General features: G+C 38.4%; 1 protein-coding gene across 4 annotated transcripts in view; it reads right to left on the bottom strand.

The window, feature by feature from the left end:
• Positions 1-13,807, bottom strand: part of milt (trafficking kinesin-binding protein milt) — a 461,657-nt gene that overhangs the window by 16,039 nt on the left and 431,811 nt on the right. For all 4 annotated transcript variants that reach the window (XM_067156966.2, XM_067156969.2, XM_067156968.2 and 1 more), the window contains one exon: positions 8,285-8,574. In XM_067156966.2, the coding sequence (XP_067013067.1) occupies positions 8,285-8,574 (290 nt within the window). The remainder of the gene's footprint in view (positions 1-8,284; positions 8,575-13,807) is intronic.

The raw sequence follows: 13,807 nt of genomic DNA on the forward strand, positions 1-13,807 counted from the left end.
TGCTGTTTTGTCAGTAACACTCACGATGTCGGAGCAATAGGTGCACCCCTGCACTGCGCAAGGCATAATTATAAAATTTCTTGCTCGTGAAAGAGTTACAGCGGCGGAAATTCGCCAGAGATTGACTGCCCAGTTTGGTGATCAAACGTTGTCAAGGATGTATGTGTGTAAGGAGTGGTGGAGGAAAAGGGGGGGGGGCAGCACCAGTGAAAGCCAAGACTCCACTGTCAGCTGGCAAAGTTCTTGCTACCGTTTCTTTTGATCGGCGAGGCATTTTGCCTATTAATATTTTGCATGAGCGACGCACAATCACTGCTGCTTACTACTGCAAGCTGTTGAACAAGGCGAGGGCTGTATATCGCCGCAAAAGACGAGACCAACCGATTGGACAATGCGCGGCTCCATACTGAAGCTCTAACTGTCTCTAAGCAACAGGAAACGGACTGGACTACACTTGATCATCCTCCTTACAGCCTGGACTTATCGCCCTGCGATTTCCATTTGTTTGGACCTCTTAAAGAAGCTCCAGGAGGGTACGATTTGAAGATGATGAGAGCGTGAAACGACCCTGTTCTTTTTACAATGAGGGCATCAAAAAGCTGCCCATACGCTGGGACAAATGCATTTCTAAAGGAGGAAACTATGTGGAAAAATAAATTGTAATTACCTTGTGATTTTCAATAAATGAATTTAAATAAAAAATAAAATCCTATTTATATTTGATCCCCCTCGTATATTTTACATATTTACATAAACATAAACAAAGGAAACTACACTTAAATAGAAGAGAAGAGACAGGAAAGAACAAGAAGGAAAATTAAGTTATGTGAGAAATATCATATGAGAAGGATGTGGAAGAAAGATATCAAGGTTCCTGTCGATAGGTAAGGTATTAAACATAGCTGGAATACATAATAGAAAAGGACCTTTGGGTAAGAGAAAGCCGGGAGTAAGGAATATGGAAGAGGGTCTTCATTCTGGTACTACGGGATGGGATGTGGAATAAGGAAACTAATTCTGGAGACCTAAATAAACCATTACCTCCTTTAGGTCGACAACTTTCCTCTGAGCAGAAAGAATTTTGAGTTTTAGTTTCCTAAATACTTAGTTAATGACTTTACAATAAAAAAATACGTAATTTTAGTCCACCTAGGTCAATACACAAATAGTGATAAAAAACAAAAATAATGATACAACATGTTTTGGCCCTATTGGGCCTTCTTCAGTCTTGAAAAAGAATATAAAATTTATAGAAATGCTCTAAAGAAAACACCATTAAAAGTCCATATGAAAGAATTTATCTTGAAGGATTTGAACTCATCATAACGTAAAAAAACACACAACCATTACTAAAAATCATAAATAAGAATACATACAAATCACTTGTCCTTAAAGTCTTATACATGATTTTTAGCTTCAAAATTTAAGAAATATTATTCAGAAATATATTTAATCTAAACTGGTGAAACGTCAAAAAAATCTGAAGCCACCTCACATCGGGGGTTGAAAAACAGAAAATGTGAAAGTGTTAAAGATTTTAAAATCAAGGCAAGAAAAAAATCAGCCAAATTAAATTAAGATGACATGATAAGAACTTGTAACTTCTTCCCAAGCCCACTAGATTATGGTAACAGGGACTTCAAGGAAGGGAAACAAAGACTGTCCAGCCCACACATGGTGGAAAGAAGAAAATGAATAAATTGGTCATCAGAAGTTTATTCACCTCTTTCATCTTACAACAGAGAAATTAGTGTTCCAGAAAATAAAAACAATACATAACAAAATAAAATAAAAACAGAAAACAATATTTTTAAAACAACTAAAATTGTATACTCTTCCTCTTGTTTCAGAAACCAGAAACTAGAGAGAATATAGATTCCACATGCAGTAGAGTCGCTTTTTAATGTTCCCACTTTTAACAAAATGCTGTTTTTAATAAACATTTCAAAATAATAATAATAATAATAATAATAATAATAATAATAATAATGCTATTGGCTTTACGTCCCACTAACTACTTTTATGGTTTATGGAAACACAGAGGTGCCAGAATTTAGTCTTGCAGGAGTTCTTTTACGTGGCAGTAAATCTACCACCACGAGGCTGACGTATTTCAGCTCTTTCAAATACCACCAGAGTGAGCCAGGATTGAACCTACCAAGTTGGGGTCAGGAGGCAAACACCTCAACCGTCTAAGCCACACAGCCTGGCATTTTCAGAAATTAAGAATAATTTAGTTTACTATTCCACCTAATAAATATACCTTAAATGATAACTGATAAGGTGGACTAGTAAACTAAATTAATATTTTTAATTAAATTGTATCAATACGGACCAATATAATGGTATTTGTTAATTTTCAAAAGTCTCCACAAAACTGCTAGAAGTGCAACAGTATGTAAACCCACATTTCATGAACAGATTTAGCTTGGATTACAAACGTGCATTTTTGTAATGGAAATTTGCACAATAAATAATCATTTGTACTTTTCCAGCATACATTCAACATTAGTACAGACTCGCAGGTACTTGTGGCTGCGAAATGGAAGAGGTTAACTCATGAAATGCTGTATTTAAGGATGTGTATTCAAGTGCATTCAAGTTTCTATACCCAGCATAACAAAAAAGGACTACTGAGCTTGTTCTACACTATGTAGCATCCTGAAACAAAAAGGATGTATATTCTGGCTGTGGAAGTGCAGTATTGATCCGTAGTGAAGAAACAGAAAAACATTTGTGCTTTGTTTTTTGATGAACTTGAAAACATTTTGATACAGTACTTTGAAAAAAGGAAAACCGTTGAAAATTTCTAATACATGAATCTCCCTTTAAGGAAAACTATTAGCTATAAAATCCCCCTAAGATCCATTAAAAAGGGTTTCTACTGTAATCCTCATAACACCAGCCCCTTTGTGCTGGTAGTAATGGCAAGGAGTAAATAATAAAATAATATACCGGTACCATATTTATTCACGTCACACATTTTCTTTTTTAAATAAAATCTAGGGGGTTTCTTTTAAGCAAGAAAATTTACACACATTAATATGTGCACCATCGTCAACATGAAATAATCAACAGCGATACTGCAAACTAGTACGAACCACTAAAAATGCATTGATAGTCTTGTTACAACTAGTCTACAACCAATTCATAATGAGAACACGCTGTGTAACTCACACAATGGCATACAGCACACTGTAACTTAAAACAGGAAATAAAATACATCAGTATTTGTTAAAACAAAATATTACCACAATTTTTATGGCTACTATTAACCGAGCAAGTTGTCTGTGCGGTTAGGGTCGCGTTAGTGTGGGTTTGAATCCCACCATCGGCAGCCCTGGTTTTCAGTACCTTCCCATTATCACACCAGGCAAATGCTGGGCTGTACCTTAATTAAGACCATGGCCGCTTCCTTCCTCATCCGTTTGTCACCTAAAACCTTTGGTGTGTTAGTGCGATGCTAAACCACCAGGAAAAAAAAAACACCTGCTATTAACCAGTAATCTTAACTCATTCCGGACTACTGCAAGTATTCTATCAATACTCTGTTAATCATCGAGGTATCTGATGCATTTTTAAGAGAACAAAATTTTGATTTTAAGTTTTCATACGTTGTTGAACGCAACTTGAATTTGAACATAACTATTCTGTCCATTTCTCATCACTGCCAATAAATACTGCTTACACTCTGAAAACACTTTCCTCTATCATCCCCTTTACACACACGCTATAGAAATAATTGCTATCCATCACAGAAAATGTACTGTGTGATCAGCACAACTGGTGAGCACCTGCTGATCTTCATTTTCTACTTTTAACACGATCTGTCCAATTTGACTTAAAATATTACAACAATTTTTGTAGAAAATATTTTTAAGGGAAAATTGGGGTGCAGCCATTATGTGAGATGGCATCTATTACGTGAATAAATACAGCAGTAGTAGTAGTAGTTTAAATAAATAAATAAATAAATAAATAAATAAATAAATAAATAAATAAATAGACCATTTTCAAATATCGCACGGGAACAAACCCGTCGTCAACTTATAAAAACTACTTGCCTCCTTCACAGCTTAAATAACTATTCATGTTTGCGATCAAACAAGACATAAAACTCGTGTGAACTATATTTTATCACGATATGTCCAGTAATATTTCGCTAATTCTAGAATATACCACGTTTAGAATTGGTCCCTAACTTTTCTTTGGCTTAAAATTTCATTATTTCAGTATAAAAATAGTAGTGACATAAGTACTAGGTATAAAATGTGTAAAATTCACTAATATTGAGCAGATTTCAACTTTAAAACATTAAACAGACTACGACACGAATCAAAAAAGTTTGAGTCTCCTTTATTAGTAGTATATAAAATTATATTCACTTGTTAAGAGATATAGTAGTTCCACCTTTTGATACATTTCTTAAAAAGTGATTAGGCAATACCAATATGGAATTCAATATGAAGTTTATTATATGCAGTATAAAATAATAGCCATAAACTAGACCCCTGAGGAACTCCACAATGAAGTCCATACAAAAAGATTATAAAAACAAACTGTAAAACTACATACAGTATTATCAACCGACCAAATCTTTATTATCTATTAGTTGGATGGAGTTTCCATTTCTGTACGAGTAATATTAAACAATGTTATCATCTGTTTCTCATTATAGGAGCACAGCATCATTGTCAGACTTGCTGGATACACATCACTTTGTGCCTGTACACAAGCACAATCCTCCGAGGCATGTTGACAGGTGTCATACGTAAGCCATATTAGAAGAAATACTGTGGTCTCTGTACAGTCATTTAAAAAATAAGAAGAATGAGCACATACTATTGAATACGTTCCTTGCAAGTACACTTTTCTCAAAAACAAGCCGTATATTGACAGGAACATGTAAAGAAACACACAATGGTAGATCAGAGTAGGAACAGGGAGGAACAACTTGGTTTGTGACTAGTTTGTTCCTCTTCAATACTTAAATTTCCCTTAACAATTGAGCCTATAAATGTGTTTGCTGTAGATATCCATAAGGGCCAACGGCCATAGCCGTGTTCAAACCGGATCCCATGAGATCTCCGAAGTTAAGCAACATTGGGCATGATCAAGATTTGGATGGGTTGCCATGCGCTGTTGGTGGGGGGACAAGGGAATGGAGGAGCAGAAAGGAACTGGCCACCCTACCGTACGTAAACTCTGGTTCAGGCACACCTGTGCAGAGGTGCGGACCTGCCTTCGGGCAGAATACACCCTTACCTATCCATAAGGAGGGCTTCTATCAACATGGGAGGTGAATTATATTATGGTAATACGAGGGCTATTTTTTTTTTCCAAGGTCCGATCGGTCGCGACAGTCAAACGCCCGCGAATATATGATGAACCGCTGCGCAGATGTGTTGCGCAACGTCTCTGAAATGACCGTTGTGTGCCTCACCTCAGTCCCGTCAGTAGTGAACGTGCAGCGCGCTCGTAAACATGGCTACAACGATCACTTCGCCTGCCAAGTGTGAAGTGCGCGGTGTAATTCGATTTCTTCAGGCTGAAGGGTGCAATGCAGCCGAAATTCATCGCCGAATAACTCGTGTGTATGGTGAAACGTGCATGAGCGACAGCAAAGTGCGACAATGGTGCAGGAACTTTACAGCAGGGCGTACAGACGTCCATGATGCAGGCGGCCAGGGAAGGAAGCGTGTGTCAACCGATGATCTTGTTCAGCGTGTGGATCAGGCAATTCGAGAAAATCGTCGGTTCACAATTTCTGTGTTGAGTGCTTCGTTTCCTGAAATTTCCAGGTCAGCTCTCTACACAATTGTGAGTGAGACACTTCAGTACCGCAAACTTTGTGCGAGATGGGTTCCGAAGATGCTGTCTGACCGTCACAAAACACAGCGAATGGGCGCCGCTTTAGCGTTTCTCCAGCGCTACCATGATGAAGGACCGGATTTTTTGAACAAAATTGTCACAGGGGACGAGACATGGGTTCATTTTGAAATGGAAGAAACAAAAGAGCAATCCAAACAGTGGATGCATTCGCACTCCCCGAGTAAGCCAAAGAAATTCAAGCGAACATTCTCCAACAGAAAGTGTATGGCTACTGTGTTCTGGGACCGGAAAGGAGTTCTGTTGGTGGAATTCATGAAACGTGGTTCCACCATCACTGCAGCCGCATACTGTGCGACTATTCAATGTCTACGATGGGCAATTCAGAATAAGCGGAGAGGGATGTTGTCATCAGGCATTGTCCTCCTCCATGACAATGCTCGGCCGCACACTGCAGCTGCCACCACGAACCTCCTGCAGCGTTTCCAGTGGGACGTTTTCGATCACCCAGCGTACAGTCCGGACCTGGCTCCATCAGATTTTCACCTCTTTGCTCACATGAAACGCTGGCTAGGAGGACAGCGTTTTGACACCGACGAGGCGCTGCAGACCAGCGTACAAAAATGGTTACAGGCGCAGGCGGCGACGTTCTATCAAGAGGGCATTGACAAGTTGGTACCACGCTACGACAAATGTCTCAATCTGCGAGGCGACTATGTTGAAAAATAGCTGTGATGTATCAGTAAGTGTTACTAATAGAAAAGTGTCAAATTTGTACTGCTGTTTCATTTCGTGACCAATCGGACCTTGAAAAAAAAAATAGCCCTCATAATAAAAATTACTGATCAAATATTAAATACGAGAAACATACAATCATCATCATTTCCCTTTATCCAGCTGTAGCTGGGTAGGGGCAAATATGGTTCCTCTCCACTTTCTTCGGTCTTTCCACCACTCCTCCTCCAACACTGTGTCCCAGGGTCCAGGTTTCTTCCTGTAATACTGCGTTCCCAGGCGAGGAACATACAATAACATGTGCCAATTCGGTTTTTTTCTTTTTTTTTTTAAATACCAGCTATACATATGAGTGCAACTCAAGAAATATGCTTCCCTAATATTTTGTAGGCAAACAAATAAAGAACACCAATTTATTTGGCCTTACTTATTGTAGTTTTGACTGCAAAAGCGTTATGGTACTTTTGGGTTTAAAAAAAAAATCCACCCTTACTATACACTTCTTTTCAGAATAACATCTTCTGAATAAAATGGGACATATTTCATCCCCATGGGAACATCTTCAGCCATAAACAACACGGCCTAAGATCAGATGAGTCGAGTTTCTCAGGTACTGCGTTTTCCTTTCAGAATCCTTCCTTCTTACATCTTGCGAAGACAAGCACTGTCACCTGGTCTGTGTACTTTAAGAAAAGTTTCCATCGGTTCAAAACTTAAGAATAGAATCAGCCTACTGTCGAGTAAGAAACTAACTTCACTCAAGACCAATACATCAAGATTTTAATCACTACAATCCAACCTTACCAGTATATTTGTAGGTCAAGTTTTCCAAAAGAAAGTTACATGAAGAATGAACACTTCATAACCAGTTTTACATAGTTTCAACTCTAACTGCACGCACAGTACGTTGAGAACGTTAAAGATTTTAACAGACATTGGAGAGAACACTCATTAGAACCATCCGGTGTCTTTCAACGTGAGCTTTTTTAAAACGAATCCTTGTTTTATTTCTTGTACATTTGGTCTTATGTTTATGGCTGACGATGTCCCCATGGGGATGAAACGTCCCATTTTATTAGAAAATTGTTATTTTGAAAAGAATAAAAAGAAGTGTATTGCAAATGTGGAATTTATCTTTAACAAAAAGTACCATAACTCTGTTAAGGTGACGATATTAAATTTATTTCTTATAATAATTACTGCAAAGATTATTCAAACACTTATAACTTCTCCTTGATGACAGACAGTGGCGATCTGATTCAACATTACACGTCTGTTCCCCTGAACTATTTCAGGCACTGCATTAAGGAGCACATCTGACGTATTTGAGCACCTTCACATACCACCGGAATGAGCCAGGATCAAACCTACCACCTTGTGCTCAGAAAGCCAACACCTTAACTGTCTGAGCAACTAGCCCGGCATTGTGGGTTTATGACGAGGAGTGTGTTGTGACAAACACACACCCAATCCCTGAGTCAGCAGAATTAACCAGACACAATTAAAAACCTCACCAACCAGGAATCTAACCCATGGCCCTCTGAACCAAAGGCCTCGACACTGACCAAACATCCAAGGAGTCCATCCCTTCGTTTCTGAGCAATAAAACTTCCGACTTGCTCTCATACGTATGACAGCTGTTCACCTTCAACAATGGATTTACCTTATCCATCATCTCAACACCAAAACAGTAATTCAGTCAGTAAGGGTTGCAACTCACCTAGTTTGAGCGGAGTGTATACAGCAGTGGGCGAAGACGAGCGTGAGAGGGGAGGAGAGCCGTCTGGACTATTGCAGGGGGTGGCCGTAGGGGAGAAGCTGCGCTCTCCGCAAGGGGTGGCCACGGCCGAAGGGGTGATGGCCTTGATGCCGCGCTCGTTGAGCAGTTTGGCCAGCCCTAGCGTGGTGGAGAATGTCGACGTCGAGTTGCGTCTACTCCTGATTGCTGGAGTTGGTGGAGCCGTGTTCTGCACGCTTGGAGCTACGGTGCACATCTGACTGCCGTGGACGCTGTACACAGAACAATGTCATCAGAAACATCATATGTTACTTATAAAGAGATCAATGGGAATGATAGGTAAACATCGGAAGAGAGGGCAACAGAAAGATGAGAGAAGGACAAATAATATGAAAACAGAAAGACAAGAACAAACTCAACAACTTTATACACAGCCATCTTCAAACAGAGGGGCTCTTGTCTCATCAATCTGCATGCGTTTTCACTTATTCTCAGCACCAACAAGCCCAATTCAACTTCTCATTGAGACCATCTTAACAGATCTCCACTCCTGATGCGAGAAGTGTTGGATATATAACGTCACTTGTCTCTTCTTTGTAGGAATCATCCTCTCTTTTACTACTTGTATTTCACTTTATCCTTTTCTCTCTTCCCTTTTCCTCTCCAGCAGAATCCTGGTGTTATTAGACGGAAGTAGGCTATGTGCTGACACCAGGTTGCGCCCTCTTCCCACCTCATCACCATCATCACACACTCAAATGTACAAGTCGCTCATGGGAATCCAGGCCTCTCGGGAGGACACACGATATCACATCATCCTGAAATGCTGCCACTGACAGCAAGAAATTGATTTCACTTGTGCAATCCACTTTTTCAAGTCCTCTTCTTCACATAGTTCTGATCCTAGGCTTAGTAGGTATGCAAGCCAACATATGAGCAGATGTTACTGCCTCAACGAAATGTCTTTCTATATTCAATAATAACCATTACCAATAGTGGAAGGGTTTACATGTAAACAGTCAATTAACTGTTCCAATACATAATAGCAATTATTAAAGAATTTTGTATGACTTCAGTTTGCAATTAAACTTGATAAACATGGCGTAGCAGATTCAAATGGTAGAGGTCAGATAAAACAAGTAAGGCAGTTGAAATAAGTTTGTATGATCGCTGATGACGAGAATATGTATGATGGATAAATAAGGTTCATTAACAGAATGTGTAATGACAAGGCGGATATAACCGGAATACATTTTAAATCATTTTTAATTAGTTTATAAAAGTCAGTACAGGAATGAACAGCACCTAATATGGTCAAATTTATCAACAGTAAGGCATGTAGCAAGAACTTGGTAGTAACAACAGCTTTATGTTCCTTGAAAATTCCTATAGTAAAATGCGTAATATACTTCAGTTAAGAGAACCATTTCACTGATCCATGCGTTATTAAGCTAATGTAGCGCATATTGTTTATCCATTACCAATATCATGCAGTCCAGTATGCTCCAGCAATCGAGCATCTTTGGTATCATGTGCTATGTGCACTGGTGAGCTTTCTTGCGGACATTCAAAGGTGCTGTTGAAGTCTATTAGTAATACCCATGAACTACTGCAAAGAAAAACTTCAAGTTCTAAAAGAAAGGGGAGAATGTGTTTTCATAATAAATGCATTTAATGTGGCGAAAAGCAGTTATAACTCACCAAGATATAAAGGCTGAAGTAAATGATCACTAAATTTTAATACTATCATAGGTACTGAAAATCAGTAAGAATGTAATGCTAACATACTGCAGTACAGTATATACCATTAATTTCAGAGGTTACATTCTCATATCCAATTAAATTGGAGAAATTAAGGCACGGCCGCTATCTTCCCAACCCTAGCACTTTTCCATACTTGCATCACCAAAAACTGTCAGTGTTGTTAGCGCGACGTTAAACCACTAGCAAAAAAAAATATTTTTTTTAAATTCAGAAAGGTTGACAAATGTTTTCATGATACAGTTAAATTAGGTTAAATGATGCTTGAGTAAAAAAACTGCAACATTTGCCATGGAATCCTCCGATCAGAGAGAGTTGGCCATGTGGTTAGGAGCACACAGCTGTGAGTTTGCATTTGGGAGATAGTGGGTTCGAACCCAACTGTGTGCAACCCTGAAGATGGTTTTCAGTGGTTTCCAATTTTCACACCAGGTAAATGCTGGGGCTGTACCTTAATTAAGGTCATGGCTGCTTCCTTCCCACTCCTAGGCCTTTCCTATCCCATTGTCGCCATAAAAACCTATCTGTGTAGGGGAGACATTAAAAAATTAAAAAACACCACCACCCTCTAGAGTGATATTATTACATTCCTTAACTCATTGGGCCCGAGCCACGGAACTGTTCCGTGCTTCGTCTCGGTGGACCAAACGCCGGACCACGGAACTGTTCCGTTGTCTCATTTTACTACGTAATTCAACTTTTCCTCAAGAGATGGCAGTGTGAGTTGCATATGTGATTTGTGTAGGGACACTTTCTTTGCAATGTTATATGCTCTTTGCTAATATATATCGATAGTGTGCTTGGTAATGTCAGTTTGAAGTGGGCTATCTCTAGCTTTGAGATTCGCTTGTAAACAAGATGGCTGCCATTATAGAACTGATATTTACCGATATATAACCCCTTTTAGGAAGTAATGATGATTAGGAATGTAATTTTTTCAGTGAAATTACTAGTAATATTAGTACTAGTGTGGGCAACGCTCCTGAAGAACAAATAGATGCGGAAATCGAAGAGGAAGTGCAAAGAGAAGACTGTGTTACAGCTCAGCAGGCGGACTGAGCACGGTCCCGTCATGCTAATAAAATAAAATATTTTACTGTATTCCTTGTTCCGCAGTTTCTGGTATGAAAGCCTTTTTTTTTCATGTACATTTAAATCTTTAATGGTCTTGTTAGTAAGAAATTTCTCATGATATTAAGTGACACTATATTTCCGCCAAAATAATCCCAGCGCCAACACAGTTTCAATCCAACAAATATGCAGGGCTCAATGGGTTAATTATGAAAATGAACTAACCGATTTCTTTTTATATCAATTTTAATGCGGTTTTCTTTTCTTTTCTTTTCTTTTATCTTTTCCGACTTTCATGAAAAATCAGATATAAAGATAATCCGTTATAAGAAGTAAATTTTTTGCTGTTGTGAATTCTTCCTAAAATGGACTTTTACTGTATACATACCTGCCAACTTTACAAAACCAAAAATCAGGAGATTTTGATATGAAAATCACGAAAAATCAGGAGATACAACTGGTTAAAACTGCTTATTCTACATGTCTTGTGTAACACAGTACTATGATATATTTATAACACTTAATATCTCAAAGCCCCAACTATTGCTATACGAGGCTACAAGGTTAAAAAATACTTGTCTCTATTCCCTCACAGGAAGTATGTGAGTGAGATGATCGGTCTCTGATAAGCCTTCCAAAAATAGTATGAACTCATGCTCCCACACGTGTGAATCAGTCATGCACTTAAGATGCCATTACTTAGCAAATGCATAGATTAATACAAGCGCCCGCGCAATTATGCAAAACGCATTGCTATTTGGATCAAATAACTAGCTGATGAACCCGTGCTTTGCTACGGAATTCTCAGAAAGACTGTCCTTATAGTTTTCCCAACTGAAGTCAACATAGGTCATTATAATGACGTCAGTACGAATGTCGCAATTAAAAGCAATGCTGTCATATGAAATATTCAACAACATGAAAAACTGCACACTTTTAACAAAAAATGGTCAATGTAATGTTATTGTTGATCAATTTCATGAGTTTTCTATATTGGAGGCCTTCACATTTAGTTTTATTCCGACTCTGTGATATTAGAGCATAAAATGTAAAGTGAGTCTCCTGTCTTTCATGACTCCCTCTTGTGTTATTATTCAAGCGATCGTTCCTTCATGACTTTTCTCATTCTTATAATATTCATATTCACAATTTAGTCACCATCACCACCAATATTATTATAGTTGGTACGGTAAAACTGAAGACATAAAAATAATCGGAAATTGCATTCTCTATAAATTTTGTTATGTAGTACTTTTCGATATGACCAACAAGATAAGTAATTAAAAATTAAATTTTTGGCACCTTTCCCTAAACTACCATTTTGAACAGGGTGAATAAAATTATTTATAGTGAAGATTGTAGTTCCTCATTCCCTGACTTTACATAAAATTCTGTTCACCCATTTTCTCGTACCTCGATGCTGATAGGGACTTAGCAACAAAAATCCAAATTCATGAATATCTCTTATCATAGCCGGTATGGTAAAAATGTATAATACATAAATGATAGGAAATTTAATACTATATAACTTTAGTTATGTAGTATTTATCGATAGGGCCAATAATAACGTAAATATTTGACAATTAATTTTTAGGCCTTCCCCTAAACTACCATTTTACTCAGCGAGAATAAAATTATTCATGGCCTAGATGGTAGCGGATTATCCGGGCGACGTTATATACCGATTTTCATTAAATTCTCTTCAGCCGTTTTCTCGTGATGAGCGTACACACACACACACACACACACACACACACACACACATACATACATACATACATACATACATACATACAGACAGACAGACAGACAGAAATTACATTTCGCCTTGTTACTGTGGTCACAACCGGTAGAGAAATATCATTCTTTTTAAATTCTTGCCATGTACAGACCAAACTCTTATTTTATTTATATTGAGATAAATTAAAATTAGTCAGAATTGTCTCCAAATGTCTCCTAAAATCTCTAGATAAGTCACTAGCTGTTATCATTGAAATTCTGTCACCAAATTACTAATAAATAATGTTACTTGCTTTACGTCCCTCTAAATACTCTTTTACGGTTTTCGGATGCGCCGAGGTGCCAGAATTTAGTCCCGCACAAGTTCTTTTACATGCCAGTAAATCTAGCGACACGAGGCTGACGTATTTGAGCCCCTTCAAATATCACCGTACTGAGCCAGGATCGAACCTGCCAGGTTGGGGTCAGAAGGCCAGCGCTTCAACCGTCTGAGCCACTCAGCCCGGCACTAAATTACTAAACAAGACTCCATATTTAGCGGCTAGTCTAGTCTCTCTAGAATCGACTAGACTGTGAACAAACACGAACATAGCATGCGAGAACGAGAGATTGACAATCGATATACGTGTCGCGATATATAGGTTCCAATAAACATCGCACATTCGCGCACATTCGCACACATTTCTTGCATTAATAAACACCGATATTTCAAATATAACTATTTTAAATATTTCGTTTGAAAGCGGCCAATGAGCGAGGGACTTTCGGCCACTGGCGTAAAAAAGCTGAAATGGTGGGATTTGAAAACAAATGTTTGAAGTTCACCAAAAAAATAAGCTAAAATCGGGAGAAATGATCGAATAATCGGGAGGCAGGAAGAACTGTCGAAAACCGGGTATCCCCCACCTAAATCGGGGAAGTTGGCAGGTATGT

Source organism: Anabrus simplex, chromosome 13, assembly GCF_040414725.1.
Source record: "Anabrus simplex isolate iqAnaSimp1 chromosome 13, ASM4041472v1, whole genome shotgun sequence".
Classification (NCBI taxonomy): Eukaryota; Metazoa; Arthropoda; class Insecta; order Orthoptera; family Tettigoniidae; genus Anabrus; species Anabrus simplex.